This window comes from Trachemys scripta, chromosome 5 (assembly GCF_013100865.1).
Source record: "Trachemys scripta elegans isolate TJP31775 chromosome 5, CAS_Tse_1.0, whole genome shotgun sequence".
NCBI classification, from domain to species: domain Eukaryota; kingdom Metazoa; phylum Chordata; order Testudines; family Emydidae; genus Trachemys; species Trachemys scripta.
Window position 1 is genome coordinate 81132528 of NC_048302.1, and position 13517 is coordinate 81146044.

The following is a 13517-nucleotide window of genomic DNA, read 5'->3' on the forward strand; positions in this document are numbered from 1 at the left end:
GAGGCAACTCCCACCGCCAGTAAAATATATCTGTGTATACTGTTCCTCGTATGTGATGTATCTCGTGTCTTGCTGTTTACAATAAAATCTAATGGACTCAATATTTTTTTTTTGTGTAAAACACATCCATAAACTCATAGCCCTATATTAGTACTATAGACTCAAACTCTGAATTCTAAATATAGTTGTACCACAAATATATTTTAACAAAAGATGATTGCTTACTGTCATAGTCAAAATCCCAGCTAGGTTTCTGAATTGAGTCACTGTCTGAAGGAGAGTTAGATGGAGGTGGCGGAGGCAAGTTAGGTGCCACACTGCAGACAGCCACTGCCTTTCGGTGGCCATGTACAGAATCTGGGTTAAAGGTACTAAACTCCGGATGCTCTGGGATGGTCGACCCCTCAAAAGAATTCCTGTCAAGATTGTTCCTGGAGTCACTTGGAATGCTTGGAGTATAAGAAATGGGACGAACAGGCACCTGGGGTGGGATATCTGAGTAAATGTTCTTATTCAGTTTTGAATCAAAATATGGTCTTTGCAAGAAAGTTGTTGTTGTTGTTCCCAGGTGTTTATCTTCTGACTCTGGCTGGTGTTTCTTCTTTCTACTGATCAGTTTGCGGCAGAAAACAAAAATCCCAACTAATAAGAAGATTCCCGCTATGAAAACAATAATTCCGATTACTTCTGCTAAGCTAATGTTCCAAGATGTTGAAACGTATTTATTGAGAACAATCTCTGCACAATATTTTCCTCCAAATCCATGGCTACAATTGCAGTGATATGAGCCATGTGTGTTCTCACAAAGGGCACCATTGAGACATGGGTTTTCTGTACATTCATCAACATCAGTCAGGCACCTGCCAGAGCAGAGAAATAATAGTGAATGTTGATGCTAATTAACTAATACTACATGAAACTCCTAGTACTCAGCAGTTGCAGATTTGTTTTGTTTTTTAATATACAGAATTTACATTTTGCTGTACAATTTGCTATTTTATTATTTATTGTTTTCTGATCTGGGGAGTACAGATACTATTTTTACCTGTGTTTTTTCACTGCTGTTTCCCCCAAAATAAAAAAGGGGTTGTTAACTCTTCAAGTGTGGAGGGCACATAAATGTTACCACAGCATCTAGGGGGTCAAGCATAAATTTCTCATTGCTAAGTGACATCCATTTTACACTTTCCTAAAATATAAGCATTTCAAAGATGACAAGGCTGAAACACCAAACTTTCTTCACCATTTCAACCTTGTACCATCAACAATATTAACTGAACTGGTTTGTCTATGTCCAAACTAGAGTCCCTAAACCCATATCCCATAATGGGATCTACTGATGTGAATTCCACTCGGGTACAGGCTTCTGTATAAGTGAATCCCACTGGAGAAGCTGGAGCTTCAGTTGTAAGCTTCATGCCTCCTTATCTGTGGTTTTTCATCTTGACACAAACAATTTTATTAGGGCAAGATTTGGCCATCCTTATTTATGCTGAGCAGCACCTTATACTGCAAATAGCAGAAGCACCCATGCTTGAGGTGTGATAGGGAAGTTCTAATGCTTTTTGCTGCCAAGCTGCTGAAGAATTATGTTTGAGCACTTTGCTCAGAAACAACTGTGAAACAATGTGAATAAGGACAAAACATTGCAGTTTACAGAATGAACTGCAAATGACATTTTCAATTTTCCATTACGGCAATAGTTGATTAAAAACAGATTAGGACAAGACTGCCTCTTTTGATCCTGACACAAAAATATGAGTGCTTCCTTATTTACAAATATACAAACTGAAAATATTAACATACTGATGAGTCTTTCCTTCAGAAAGGGAAATTAGGTCTATAAATTCCACACCAGCTGATATGGAAAAGACAGCCCTAAAAGAAACGCTTTTCTCTTAAGACAGTGTGGTTCCAATGATCAAATGTGCAAGGAATACAGCTTCCAAATTTATGTTGTTTGCATTGTGATGTACTACTATGAGAGCTTTGAAGGTTTAATATTCTGGACAGTCTTTGTCATGAAGGAATCCAGATACATCTCTAATGTGCATTTGAGTAAGATATAAACATTGTGCATACAAGGTAAGCACCTATTTTAGAACTATTAAGGGTGGGACATACTAAGCATAATTAATCTGAGTGACAGAATCTTCCTGCAAAATTTGAATTTTCATTGTTACAAAATTCTAAGGGTTCCGGCCCATGCTAAATGTTCTTGTGTTTGTACTAATTCAGTTATGTGCTAATAAAAGTAATGTTGCTAAAACTGTAAATGTAACCAGATGTACGAAGCTACTAACCTTTCTCCACGAAAACCAGCCTCACACTCACAAACGGGCCCATCCAAACTATCAATACACTTGCCACTGTTTTTGCAAGGGTTGTCTTTACAATATGGACCCAACTGACACCTGGAAAGGGAAAAAATGTATAAATTATCTTCTTCCCATAAATGGTACAAAATACAGCCCTGATCCTGTAAAGTGTTGAGTGTCATCAACTTCAACTGACTTCAGTGGACACAAGGGTATCCGAGACCTCACAGGTCAGGCCCTAAATAAAGTAGATGGAAGAAGATATACAGAATCTTATTTATATTGTAGGACTCCAGAGGCATTCTTGTTACAGTAACACATTATAGATTTATATAAAGAGTATAGACATTGAATGTAATGACTTGCATTTTTATAACAAACAATGAAGACGTACCTCTGACCAGTGTACTGTCCTCTGCACTGGCAGACAAAATCATCACTGACCGAAATACAAGTGCCACCATAAAGGCAAGGATTGGAGGCACATGGATTGACACTCACTTCACAATGGGTTCCCATAAACAAAGCAGCACACTTGCAATAATAACCTAAAGTCAAGCAAACACTGTATGAAAGGCATGCCTTTAGTGCATTCAAAGAATCTACCATTTCAAACCTACGGGGGTGGGATGGGGGAAAGGGCAGGTTGGTAGTCAATATCTCCTCTGAAGAGAAAGGAAATCTAACTTCTCAAGTTTTAATCAAACAAATAGAAAAAAGAACCCAAAATGGCTTGGATGGAGACAATATTTGTTAATAGAAATATAAACAATTCCAGAACCCACACCCACTCAACACCCCTCTTGGAAAAAACTTATGGCCCAGGATCAGAGGATTAGATAAGTGACTTAAAACAACCAGCAAAAGAATAAATAAAGCCTACCTCCATTGGTCAGTGGATTGCATATGCCTCCATTCTGGCAAGGACTGCTTGAACAGCCTTCAGTAGCAGTGAGTAAACACCCAGGAGATACATCTACAGATTCTTCCATATGTGCATAATTCCGCGGTTTGCTGTTTAGTGGTAGCTCTTGCCTATTAAGTACAATGGAATCCATACATCCTCTGAAACCATTGCTGACCTGTGGACTCCTCCCATGCCTTGTACCTTGTTGCCGAACATGTCCACCAAAAAATACATAGTTATCTAGGTTTAGTGTTCTAAGCGTGCCAGGAGCAGTACCAGATGCAGTGTGCACCCTGTCCAGAACCAGCCGGGCATAGTTTCCATCCACTTCAAGAGACACTGAATGCCAATGACCATCATTAATCTGAATACTCTGTACTGAGACAATGCCAGGACCACTGCCACAGTCAAATTTATACTGTAGCCTCCCATGGTGAATCTATGTAGGGGGAAAAACAAAACAAACACCCACACATCATTAGCTTTTATTTTACTCAATGTGACAATCAACTAACATTATCACCTTAAGCAAATATGCTAAATAGTTATGCCAGTAGAGGTTTCCAATTATGTTAAAGAAATGACAAAGCATTATTAGATGTTGTTCATACAGGAGGTTTATTGATGTTATATTTCATGATGATGATGAATCATTGCGCATATGGCTCTTTGTCTGGCTTAATTAAAATGTGTGTGCTTTACTTTGTCTTTGTTTTTTCCTGTGGTAAAGGATGTGACAGATTGTTAAACAGATTAATTAGAGAATGTTTGAAGAACCAGGGTCTCCTCCTTCAGTGTTCCCACTTGGGAGCGGTTTCGAGAATATATCTTCAATATCATTTCTGTATGATATATCAGCATATTTAAAAAAGACTGATCTTTATTTTAAAGTTGATAGTTTTAGATAAATACCATCAGCTGTAACAAGAGTGAAGGATCAGTTTTATTAAAGAAAAGGAATTATTACACATTTAAAAAAAGCTTTTGATAAATGTTTGCTGTCATCTGGATAAATAACAATACGTTTTTTACTTTGAAGGCAATATTCATTATGAAAATTCTGCAATGATGGAATTATTAAATCTTTAAATTCTGGTAATAAAAATATCTTTTAATTAGGCTGATGTAAAAGCAAAGTATGAGGTAGAGTTTTATGCAATGGTAGATTATAATATACCTCTAAGATACTATAGTCTGTTCCTCGGGCATACATGACAACTGCATGGGTTGAATATGTTCTAAGCCTCATTGTGAGCTTCATTTCCTCTTTGTTTTCATTTTCCAAGAGACGATATTTCACATAGCTGCTCCCAGTAAATGTCACCGACGAACCAACTGATGCTTAAAAAAGACAGACAGGCATGAAATGATTTAACACAAGATTAAAGCCAAAGTTCCCTTTCAAAGTACTGCAGACTTATGCAAAGCATTTCAGAATTAAAATCTCACCAGGACACTGGCCAGGCTTGTCACTATGGCAAACACAGGTGTACTTTCCTTCCTTAAGATCTGCTATACATTCAGTACCTTCGGGGCATGGGTTTCCTTCACACACATTATTCACAAGGGGGCACTTCCCTTCTGTAAAACAGAATAAGTGGTTTATTTTTCAGGCATGGTAATTTAAAGCAAAACCACCTTGAACATAAAATATAAAACAAAGTTCTTAACTTTAGACAATTGGAATGAAAGTGGTAGTTATTTTGGGTGACTGACAAGAAAATAGGCTAGGCAGCAAGTATATACGATAGCTATGGAATTCCTAAACAGTCATGATTTCAGCGCCTGCCAGCAGAAACTCTGAAATAAAAATGTGCCAGCTTACCAAGGTAAATCCAGGTAGGTATTATTTTAGTGGAGGTTTTGTTTGTTTGTTTGTTTTGTTTTTCTGAAAGGCCATCAAAAGATGTGATCCCTCACCTACTATAAAACCTTAATTATTTTAGAAAATAATACTGTACCTTTTTTTTTTTTTTTTATTTTTTAGAAAAGATTCATAGGACAGATCCTCACGTGGTGTAAATCAGCATAGCTTCATTTACTTCCATGGAGGGTCTGACTCGATCCATCCTGTTCTGCAGCCATGTTTTACTATGCCAGTTGAAGCTAAGGCTCCTGGCACTGTCCAGATGTTGTGTGGAGCAACATTCTAAGCAGCACCAGGGAGATAGAAAGGTGCTTTGCGTGGACTTGCATGTCAAAAGACAGGCAACTATCTGAGCCTTCAATCAAGAAGCAAGGTAGGGCTGCAGAATGGGATGTTCACTTTTATAAAACAAATAAGTAGAATGCTTTAGAAACCAAAAACCCTCTTATGGCTTTACACTGGATAAGCTATCAAAAGGTGGACAGCTGTATGTGGGGCACGAACGACCCCAAAATCATTTCCTTATTCTTCTCTTATTTAGCATGAAAGGGTGCAATTGTGTCAATGGTGGCTATAGCATATTTTTAGTGTTTGGACTATAAAATGAATGTACCATTAATGTCTCTGGTTGTTTGAAATTATATCATTTATTTTCAGGGTACATCTTTTCCTTACCTTTGCAAAGACAAACTGCTGTTCTGTGATGACGTGGAGTGACAAAACTCAGCCTGGCTGTGCTGTGGGTTGACATGGAATTCTCATCTACGGTCACTTTTTCTTCACAAAATTTCCAAGGACAATCCAAGCCTGCACAAAGCTTGTGGAAAACGTCAAGTATCCGGACACCTAAGATCTCTTCAAGGTCAGCTACAGAGGAGTTTATCTTCTGGAGTAGAATTCTGGTTGGATGTTGAGAACTACCAGATTTCTCAACAAGCAGTAGTACATCGAGGTTTGAAGGAGGATCAGAGGGTTGCAAACTAACAATCTGTATGTCACTTCTTCTCACACCCAAAATATTTCTTAAAGCTCTCTGGAAATTGCGCCAGTAGTCACCAATGAATTCTTCAGGTGCGAGGTTTGCAAAGCGTATAGCAATGCTGTGGTTTAGCAATTCTTGCGTGATTTGTCTGATGTGCACTGTAATGTCAGCTGCAGTAGTAAATTTTCCATCTGTAACAGTGACATTCAGGAGGTACTGTCCTATGTCTAGCCTTTTATGTGCTATCAGTTTACCACCTGTGCTAGAGACAGAGAATAAGGATTCCATCTTGGGATCCAAACTGTATGTTAAAGTGTCATAAACATCTTGATCAGTTGCATGGATTTTCCCAATGACACCACCTGAATATTCTTCTCCAAAGGCTGTAATAAAGATTTCTAGCGGCAGAATTGCTGGGGGATAGATGCTCTCCTCAATAATTCTAATGTCAACGTAAGTCAAAGATGACAACTGAGGTTTTCCATTATCTGCCACCTATTAGAAAATAGAGAAATAAAGAATCAATTTCTGCTTTGTCTCATCAGATTTTAACAGAAACATTTACTGTACTGTAGAGAGTAAAACACCCTTGCAAGATGCTGCTTTCAGAAAAAGTTATTTTTCTTATAAGATGCAGCATTATTAAAGTTTCATACATAACACAGGTCTTGATAGAAAACCTAGCAGCCACAACATAAATAGCTCATATCAAAATTATAGATGTATTTCTATTATCTGTGCAATACAATTTAAACTCATAAAGCACCAAGGACACCTTTTAATACTGTCACTGCTATTTATTAAAACAGGGAAAAAAGTTGTCAGTGTGAAGCTCCAAACACATTATTACACAATACTAGCCACTGATTCATAGTTTTCAGGCAATAATATCACAGCAAATATGAAAAGATAAGGATCTGAAATAAATTTTCAAGTCCTAGTGATTCACTAAGTAGCTAAAAAAAATTTAATCTTCAAAGATTAAACAGATACGCTGTTTATAAGAGTAGATTTCTTTGCATTTCCACATGTGTTAACAAATAAGAAATGCACAGTAGCTTGTTTCAGACAGCAGATGGCGCTTGAAGTATTTTTTTTATTTCAAACATGGAACTATCTTACAGTCACAATGACTCATGCAATAAACATCCAACACACACACTTCTCCATACAGTCATTGGGAGAATCTCAGTTAAAACAAATCCAATTTGCAAAATGCCAAACATTACATTAAACTGAAAAGGCAGAAAGTTATATTTAATTATATTGTGTTTCATGATTTGTCATTGTGATGAATAAAAATATCCTGTGATGGTATTTGCTTCAAATAACTATACAAATTATCTTCAACAGTATCAGACTGTGTAGCTCCAACAAAATTCAAAAGACTTTTTAAGCATCATGCCAGTGAACCCACAACCCATTCTGGCACAAGGACACATATTGTGATACAAAGAGAGGAAAAACAGAATAGGAGAGTGAGATAATGTCCTCCCACCCTTTTCCTTCCATTTTTCTCATCCTTCCCTTCTCAGTTGTTCTTCTCTTTGCATTACCTCTCTGGAGCAGAGTTCTGTCACAACTCTAATAGGACACATGGTACAGAGTGGCACAGGAAAATCATATGTTGTGTTAAAAAAATCTGTATAGTTATTGTATTACTATTAGAGATGGTTAGTGCTCTTGAAGATAGGCATAGGAAAATCATTTTATATTTTCATACACAAATCCAAATTTATGAAAATCTGAACATAAGATTTTTAAAAGGTATTACATGTGTGCAATATTTACCATTTTAATATTGTATAATCATTGTAGAAAGATGGGCTTATGTCTGGAAAGCTGACTTTTAGTAACCCAAATGTTTAAATAGGGAGACAGGACTCAAGCGCATGTAATGTTTGGGTTTGCCTAGATTTCTGACTGGTTGTTCTAAACATAAAGGGCAGAGTTTGGATCTGGGGGAGAGGTAAGAATGAAGAAAAGAGAAAGAATAAAAAAGAACAAAGGGGCATGTAGAAAAAAGAAGTAACTAAGGTGGATATATTTAAAATAATTATATTGATAGTATTCTAAATGGAACTGGTTAGGAATTTTTTGCCATAACATTTTTGCCAGAAACTTTTTGTGGAAACGTATCAGTTCAGACAGTGCTTTAATCAGGACGGTTTCTCAGGTCCAGGATGAAATTTTTGTGAAACCAGAGACACTCACCTCAGAAGAACCTACTGATTAGGGCATTCATCGGGAGATGGAAGACGCAGGTTCAAAACCCTGCTATGCCTAATTTGGTGCCCTAGCCACCGAAGGCTATAGAATAGTCTTTCCCTGGCTAGGTTAGAATACTCACTTGGGAGGTGGGAGATTCAGGATCAAGTCCCTGGTCTGATTCAGGTACAGCGGCTTGGAGTAGTGTTCTTGAAAAGGGTGACAGACATCGAAATGACGTATACTGGGGACCCACTGGTACAGCAGTGGCATAGGGAGGAGGGGACACTTGGGTGGGCAGGCTATGACGGGCAGAGGGGTAGGAGTGATCTGGCCACCTCTCCCTCCCTCCAGCCGGCCTTGCTGGGCTCCCAGAAAAATAGGGTGCCCCAGAAAAATGTCAATTGTCAGAGGCTGTCGGGGGACAGACTGACACAGGGAAAAGGTCTACAGAGGAGTCAGAAGGAGCTCTGTCTTTCTCTAGATCCAGGGAATCTGTAAGCCTTAGGTAATGCAGGAATGTATACAGACGGATTGTTTTTAAGATCTGTGCTCCTCAAATGCTTTTAGAGTCACAGACTTTAAGGTCAGAAGGGACCATTATGATCGTCTAGTCTGACCTCCTGCACAACGCAGGCCACAGAATCTCACCCATCCACTCCTGTAATAAACCCCTAACCCAGGGGTCAGCAACCTTTCAGAAGTGGTGTGCCAAGTCTTCATTTATTCACTCTAATTTAAGGTTTCGCGTGCCAGTAATGCATTTTAACGTCTTTAGAAGGTCTCTTTCTATAAGTCTATAATATATAACTAAACCATTGTTGTATGGAAAGTAAATAAGGTTTTTAAAATGTTTAAGAAGCTTCATTTAAAATTAAATTAAAATGCAGAGTCCCCCAGACACCTGGTGGCCAGGACCCGGGCAGTGTGAGTGCCACTGAAAATCAGCTTGTGTGCCGCCTTCGGCACACGTGCCATAGGTTGCCTACCCCTGCGCTAACCTATGTCTGAGCTATTTAAGACCTCAAATCATGATTCAAAGACTTCAAGGTGCAGAGCATCGTCCAGCAAGTGACCCGTTCCCCACGCTGCAGAGGAAGGTGAAAAGCCTCCCAGGGCCTTTGCCAATCTGCCCTGGAGGAAAATTCCTTTCTGACCCCAGATAGGGCGATCAGCTTAAACCCTAAGCATGTGGCAAGACTCACCAGCCAGACACCCAGGAAAGAATTCTCTGTAGTAACTCAGATCCCACCCATCTAACATCCCATCACAGGCCATTGGGCATATTTACCACTAATAGTCAAACACCAATTAATTGCCAAAATTAGGCTATCCCATCATACCATCCCCTCCATAAACTCAGCAAGCTTAGTCTTGAAGCCAGATATGTCTTTTGTCCCCATTGCTCCCCTTGGAAGACTGTACCAGAACTTCACTCCTCTGATGGTTAGAAACCTTCATCTAATTTCAAGTCTAAACTTCCTGATGGCCAATTTATATCCATTTGTTCTTGTGTCCACATTGGTACTGAGCTTAAATAATTCCTCTCCCTCCCTGGTATTTATCCATCTGATATATATATAGAGAGAGCAATCATATCTCCCCTAAGTCTTCTTTTGGTTAGGCTAAACAAGCCAAGCTCTTTGAGTCTCCTTTCATAAAACAGGTTTTCCATTCCTAGTAGCTCTTCTCTGTACCTGTTCCAATTTGAGTTCATCCTTCCTAAACGTGGGAGACCAGAACTGCACACAGTATTCCAGATGAGGTCTCACTAGTGCCTTGTACAATGGTACTAACACCTCCTTATCTCTACTGGAAATACCTCGCCTGATGCATCCCAAGACCACATTAGCTTTTTTCATGGCCATATCACGTTGGCGGCTCATAGTCATCTTGTGATCAACCAATACTCCGAGGTCCTTCTCCTCCTCTGTTACTTCCAACTGATGAGTCCCCAGCTTATAAAAAAATTCTTGTTATTAATCCCTCAATGCATGACCTTGCACTTTTCACTATTATATTTCATCCTTTTCTGACCCTGGCCAACACCCCAAGTTTTGGGCTGCATTCAAATAAATATTCTGTCTACATTCTTATACTGGTGCCCATTACCAGAGCATTTGTGTATGACACTCTCTTCCTGCTTAGGGTAAGTATAGCATGGTTGTTATTATCTCAATATAGACTGAATCAGCATACACAGAAGAGTGGACAGGACTTCTCCAGGCTCCTGCATCAACAGGTAGGAGCTTATCTGAAATTTTTTGATGAAGCATTTTTTTTTGGCTGAAAACGCCAATTCGTCAAAACAAACTTTTTGTGGGGAAAAGGCTGTTTTCAACAAGGTTTCTGAGGATGGAATTCCATTTAAAAAACAGAGGGAAAGATACTTACCCCAGAGTAGCCTGGCAGTTAGTCAAGTGGTTAGGGAAGTGGGAGACCCTGGTTCAAGTCCCTACTCTGACTGGTTCAGAGGTCTCCCACATCCCAGAAGACTTCCCTAACCACTCGGCTAAGGCCTATTCTTGAGTGCCTTTCTCTGTTCATGGAAAAAACAGGAAAGGTCGTGGTTTCATCCCATTGTGGAAAAAGACAATGTTGGAAATCTCAAATATTTTTGCAGGATGGGAAAAGTTTCCCTACCCAGCTTTAGTGGAAAGCAAAGCTCTGTTTTCTCACGAATGTTAAATATTAGTTAGGGGAATAATTTGGAGCTTTGGGGAGAGAAATTATTATTGGCCTTTAAAGAATGTGTAGGAACAGAGCAGAAGATTTCTCCCAAAACAAGCAGTCTAGAAATGAAATGTAAGACCTGATCACGTGCAAAATTTTGGGAAATTTTGTAGCCCTAGGATCTTGATTCCTCTGTTCATAGTTATCTTATTTATCAGTTTATAGCTGAATTAAATAACATCTGATAAGACAATGAAGAGTCGTCTGATCTTTTCTTATGGCACAGACATATAGATATAAAAACATATCTGGGAAAACTAAGCTATCAAAGAAAGTGAGATTTATTGACTTAGACCATCTTCCCTTTATTTTAGATTGCTTTGATAGCAGTCTGTTGGGTTAGAGATTAAGCCAAAGTATAAAAAACATCTGGCACTTGAAAAAGTTACAATATCAGAGACAGATCTTCAGCTGATGTAAAATCTGTGCCGTTCCATTGATTTAAATAGACTCAATGAAATGTGCTGATTTACATCAGATGAGAATCTAATCCATTGTGTGGAAACACTGTTACAATACAACATGTAAATTAGTATCTGATGTGTATTGTAAGAACCAAAATTGTATTGCTATTGTTCTTATATAGAGCCATGTGAAAAGAAGACTGTGCTATATAAAGGTATTTCTTCATCACTAGGTAATATTTCAGCGCTGCAATGCTGTGAAGTCTTTATTAACCCCTGTTATGGATATGTGAACATTCTCTAGCTTATTCCTCCAACTTTCAGCTGGAAGCCACAATAGGAAGAAGGATGCAATAAGGCACTGCCCTGTTACCACCAGTAGATGGTCTCAGGAACAGCACTGCAGATCTAGAGCAGGGGCTCTCTACCTTTTTCTTTCTGAGGCCCCCACAAAATACTATAAAAACTCAACGTCCCACCTGTGCCACAACAACTGGTTTTCTGCATGTAAAAGCCAGGGCCGGCATTAGGAGGTAGCAAGCAGGGCAATTGACTGGGGCCCCCATGAAGCTCAGATGTTCAGGCTTCAGCCCCAGGTGGTAGGGCTCAGGACCCCCAGCTTCAGCCCCATGCAGTCAGGCTTCAGCTTTCTGCCCTGGGCCCCAGCAAGCCTAACATTGGCCCTGGTTGGCGGCTCCCCTGAAAACTGCTTGAGGCCCCCCAGTGGGCCACAGACCCCTGGTTGAGATCCACCGATCTAGAGTCTGGCTGTTTTCTTGTGCAGTAAAATGCCTGATAAGAAATGAAGGAGAGGGACAGATTTCTGAAAAACAGATGCAAAATGAAGGGGTGGACAAACACATTAGGACAGATATTCACCCTATTTACTCCTCACTTATGCCTTAATCCTGCAGTGAAATCCACAAAGAAAGACCCCGCACCTGCTTGGAGTCCTGCTGAGGCCCATGGGGTTTGCCTGTGGCGATCTCATTGCAAGAACCACTACTTAGGAGATACAGGTCATGTCACACAAATGCAAATGGCCATCCTCCAACTACAGGGAAAAAGTGAACTGGGTAATTAAACTGGTTAAAAACACAAACTGGCTAAAGATAAGCCTTTCATACCTTAATATGGAGAAAATAATGATCCTTCACTTTGCGTTTCAGTGCAACAGATGTGGTAAGCACTCCCTGGTGGTTAATCTCAAAAGCGTTCTCTTCATTTCCACTCAGAATGGTGAAGATGAAAGGTGGACCATTATGGGAAGAATCCTTGTCTGTCACTGTGAGCTGGAGCACACTAAATCCAACAGGCTTATTTTCCTATAAATGTATAGGAACATTGCATCAGACAATTTCATTATAACAATGTAATCAGTGAGATACTCTGATTCAGTTTTCCTTTCCACAACAGAAAAAAGTCAATTGGTATCACAGTATTGTCAAACAGCTGTTTTTTCTACTTCCCGGAAAATTTTCCAGTCCTTTTGGGTTATTGTGTTAAAAAATGTCCTGGCCTTGAAACTCCATTTTTTTTTACCTTTGGTCTTAATGAGCCCTGGTACCTCTGGGTTAATTATTAACTCACCAAACATTCAAATCTAGCTAATGCTACCTATTAAGGATAATCACAGTACCTGCACATAGATGAGCACATGGACTGCTTTTCTCCTGCAAAATAACCACAAAGTGGGAGAAAGGGAGATGAGTCCCTGGGTCAGAACCTGGCCCAGAGGTTCTAATGGGGCAGTGGGTAAATGCCACAATTTAGTCCCCGTTAAATAGCTCTCAAGTCAAGCTTTTTATACATATAGATCATCTAACTATTTGCATCACTGGGATGCAGCAGGGTTTATATACACTTGGAAACCAACTGATCAGATTTGTCAACTACTATACTCTACAAATCTCTACTTCCTTCTGGAACAAAGATTTCCCGCAGAATATTTAAATGTGACAGCTGTGCTGCACAAAGCCTTTTTCTCTTTAATATGTTGGTAGAATGATATGGTATTGAATGCAGGATATCAGTAAAATGCCATCCATTAGAAAAAATATCCACCCTCCCAATATGCACCCTCTCCCCCCCCGTTTAT

The 13517-nt window shown here is 39.3% G+C and overlaps 1 protein-coding gene across 5 annotated transcripts in view; it reads right to left on the reverse strand.

Moving 5' to 3' along the window:
• FAT1 (FAT atypical cadherin 1) overlaps nt 1-13517 on the reverse strand; it is a 166145-nt gene that overhangs the window by 8128 nt on the left and 144500 nt on the right. For all 5 annotated transcript variants that reach the window (XM_034771806.1, XM_034771809.1, XM_034771808.1 and 2 more), the window contains exons 18-25: nt 12547-12744; nt 5768-6569; nt 4675-4806; nt 4403-4566; nt 3202-3664; nt 2713-2866; nt 2304-2414; nt 226-860 (exon numbers count right to left, since the gene is read on the reverse strand). In XM_034771806.1, the coding sequence (XP_034627697.1) occupies nt 226-860; nt 2304-2414; nt 2713-2866; nt 3202-3664; nt 4403-4566; nt 4675-4806; nt 5768-6569; nt 12547-12744 (2659 nt within the window). The remainder of the gene's footprint in view (nt 1-225; nt 861-2303; nt 2415-2712; nt 2867-3201; nt 3665-4402; nt 4567-4674; nt 4807-5767; nt 6570-12546; nt 12745-13517) is intronic.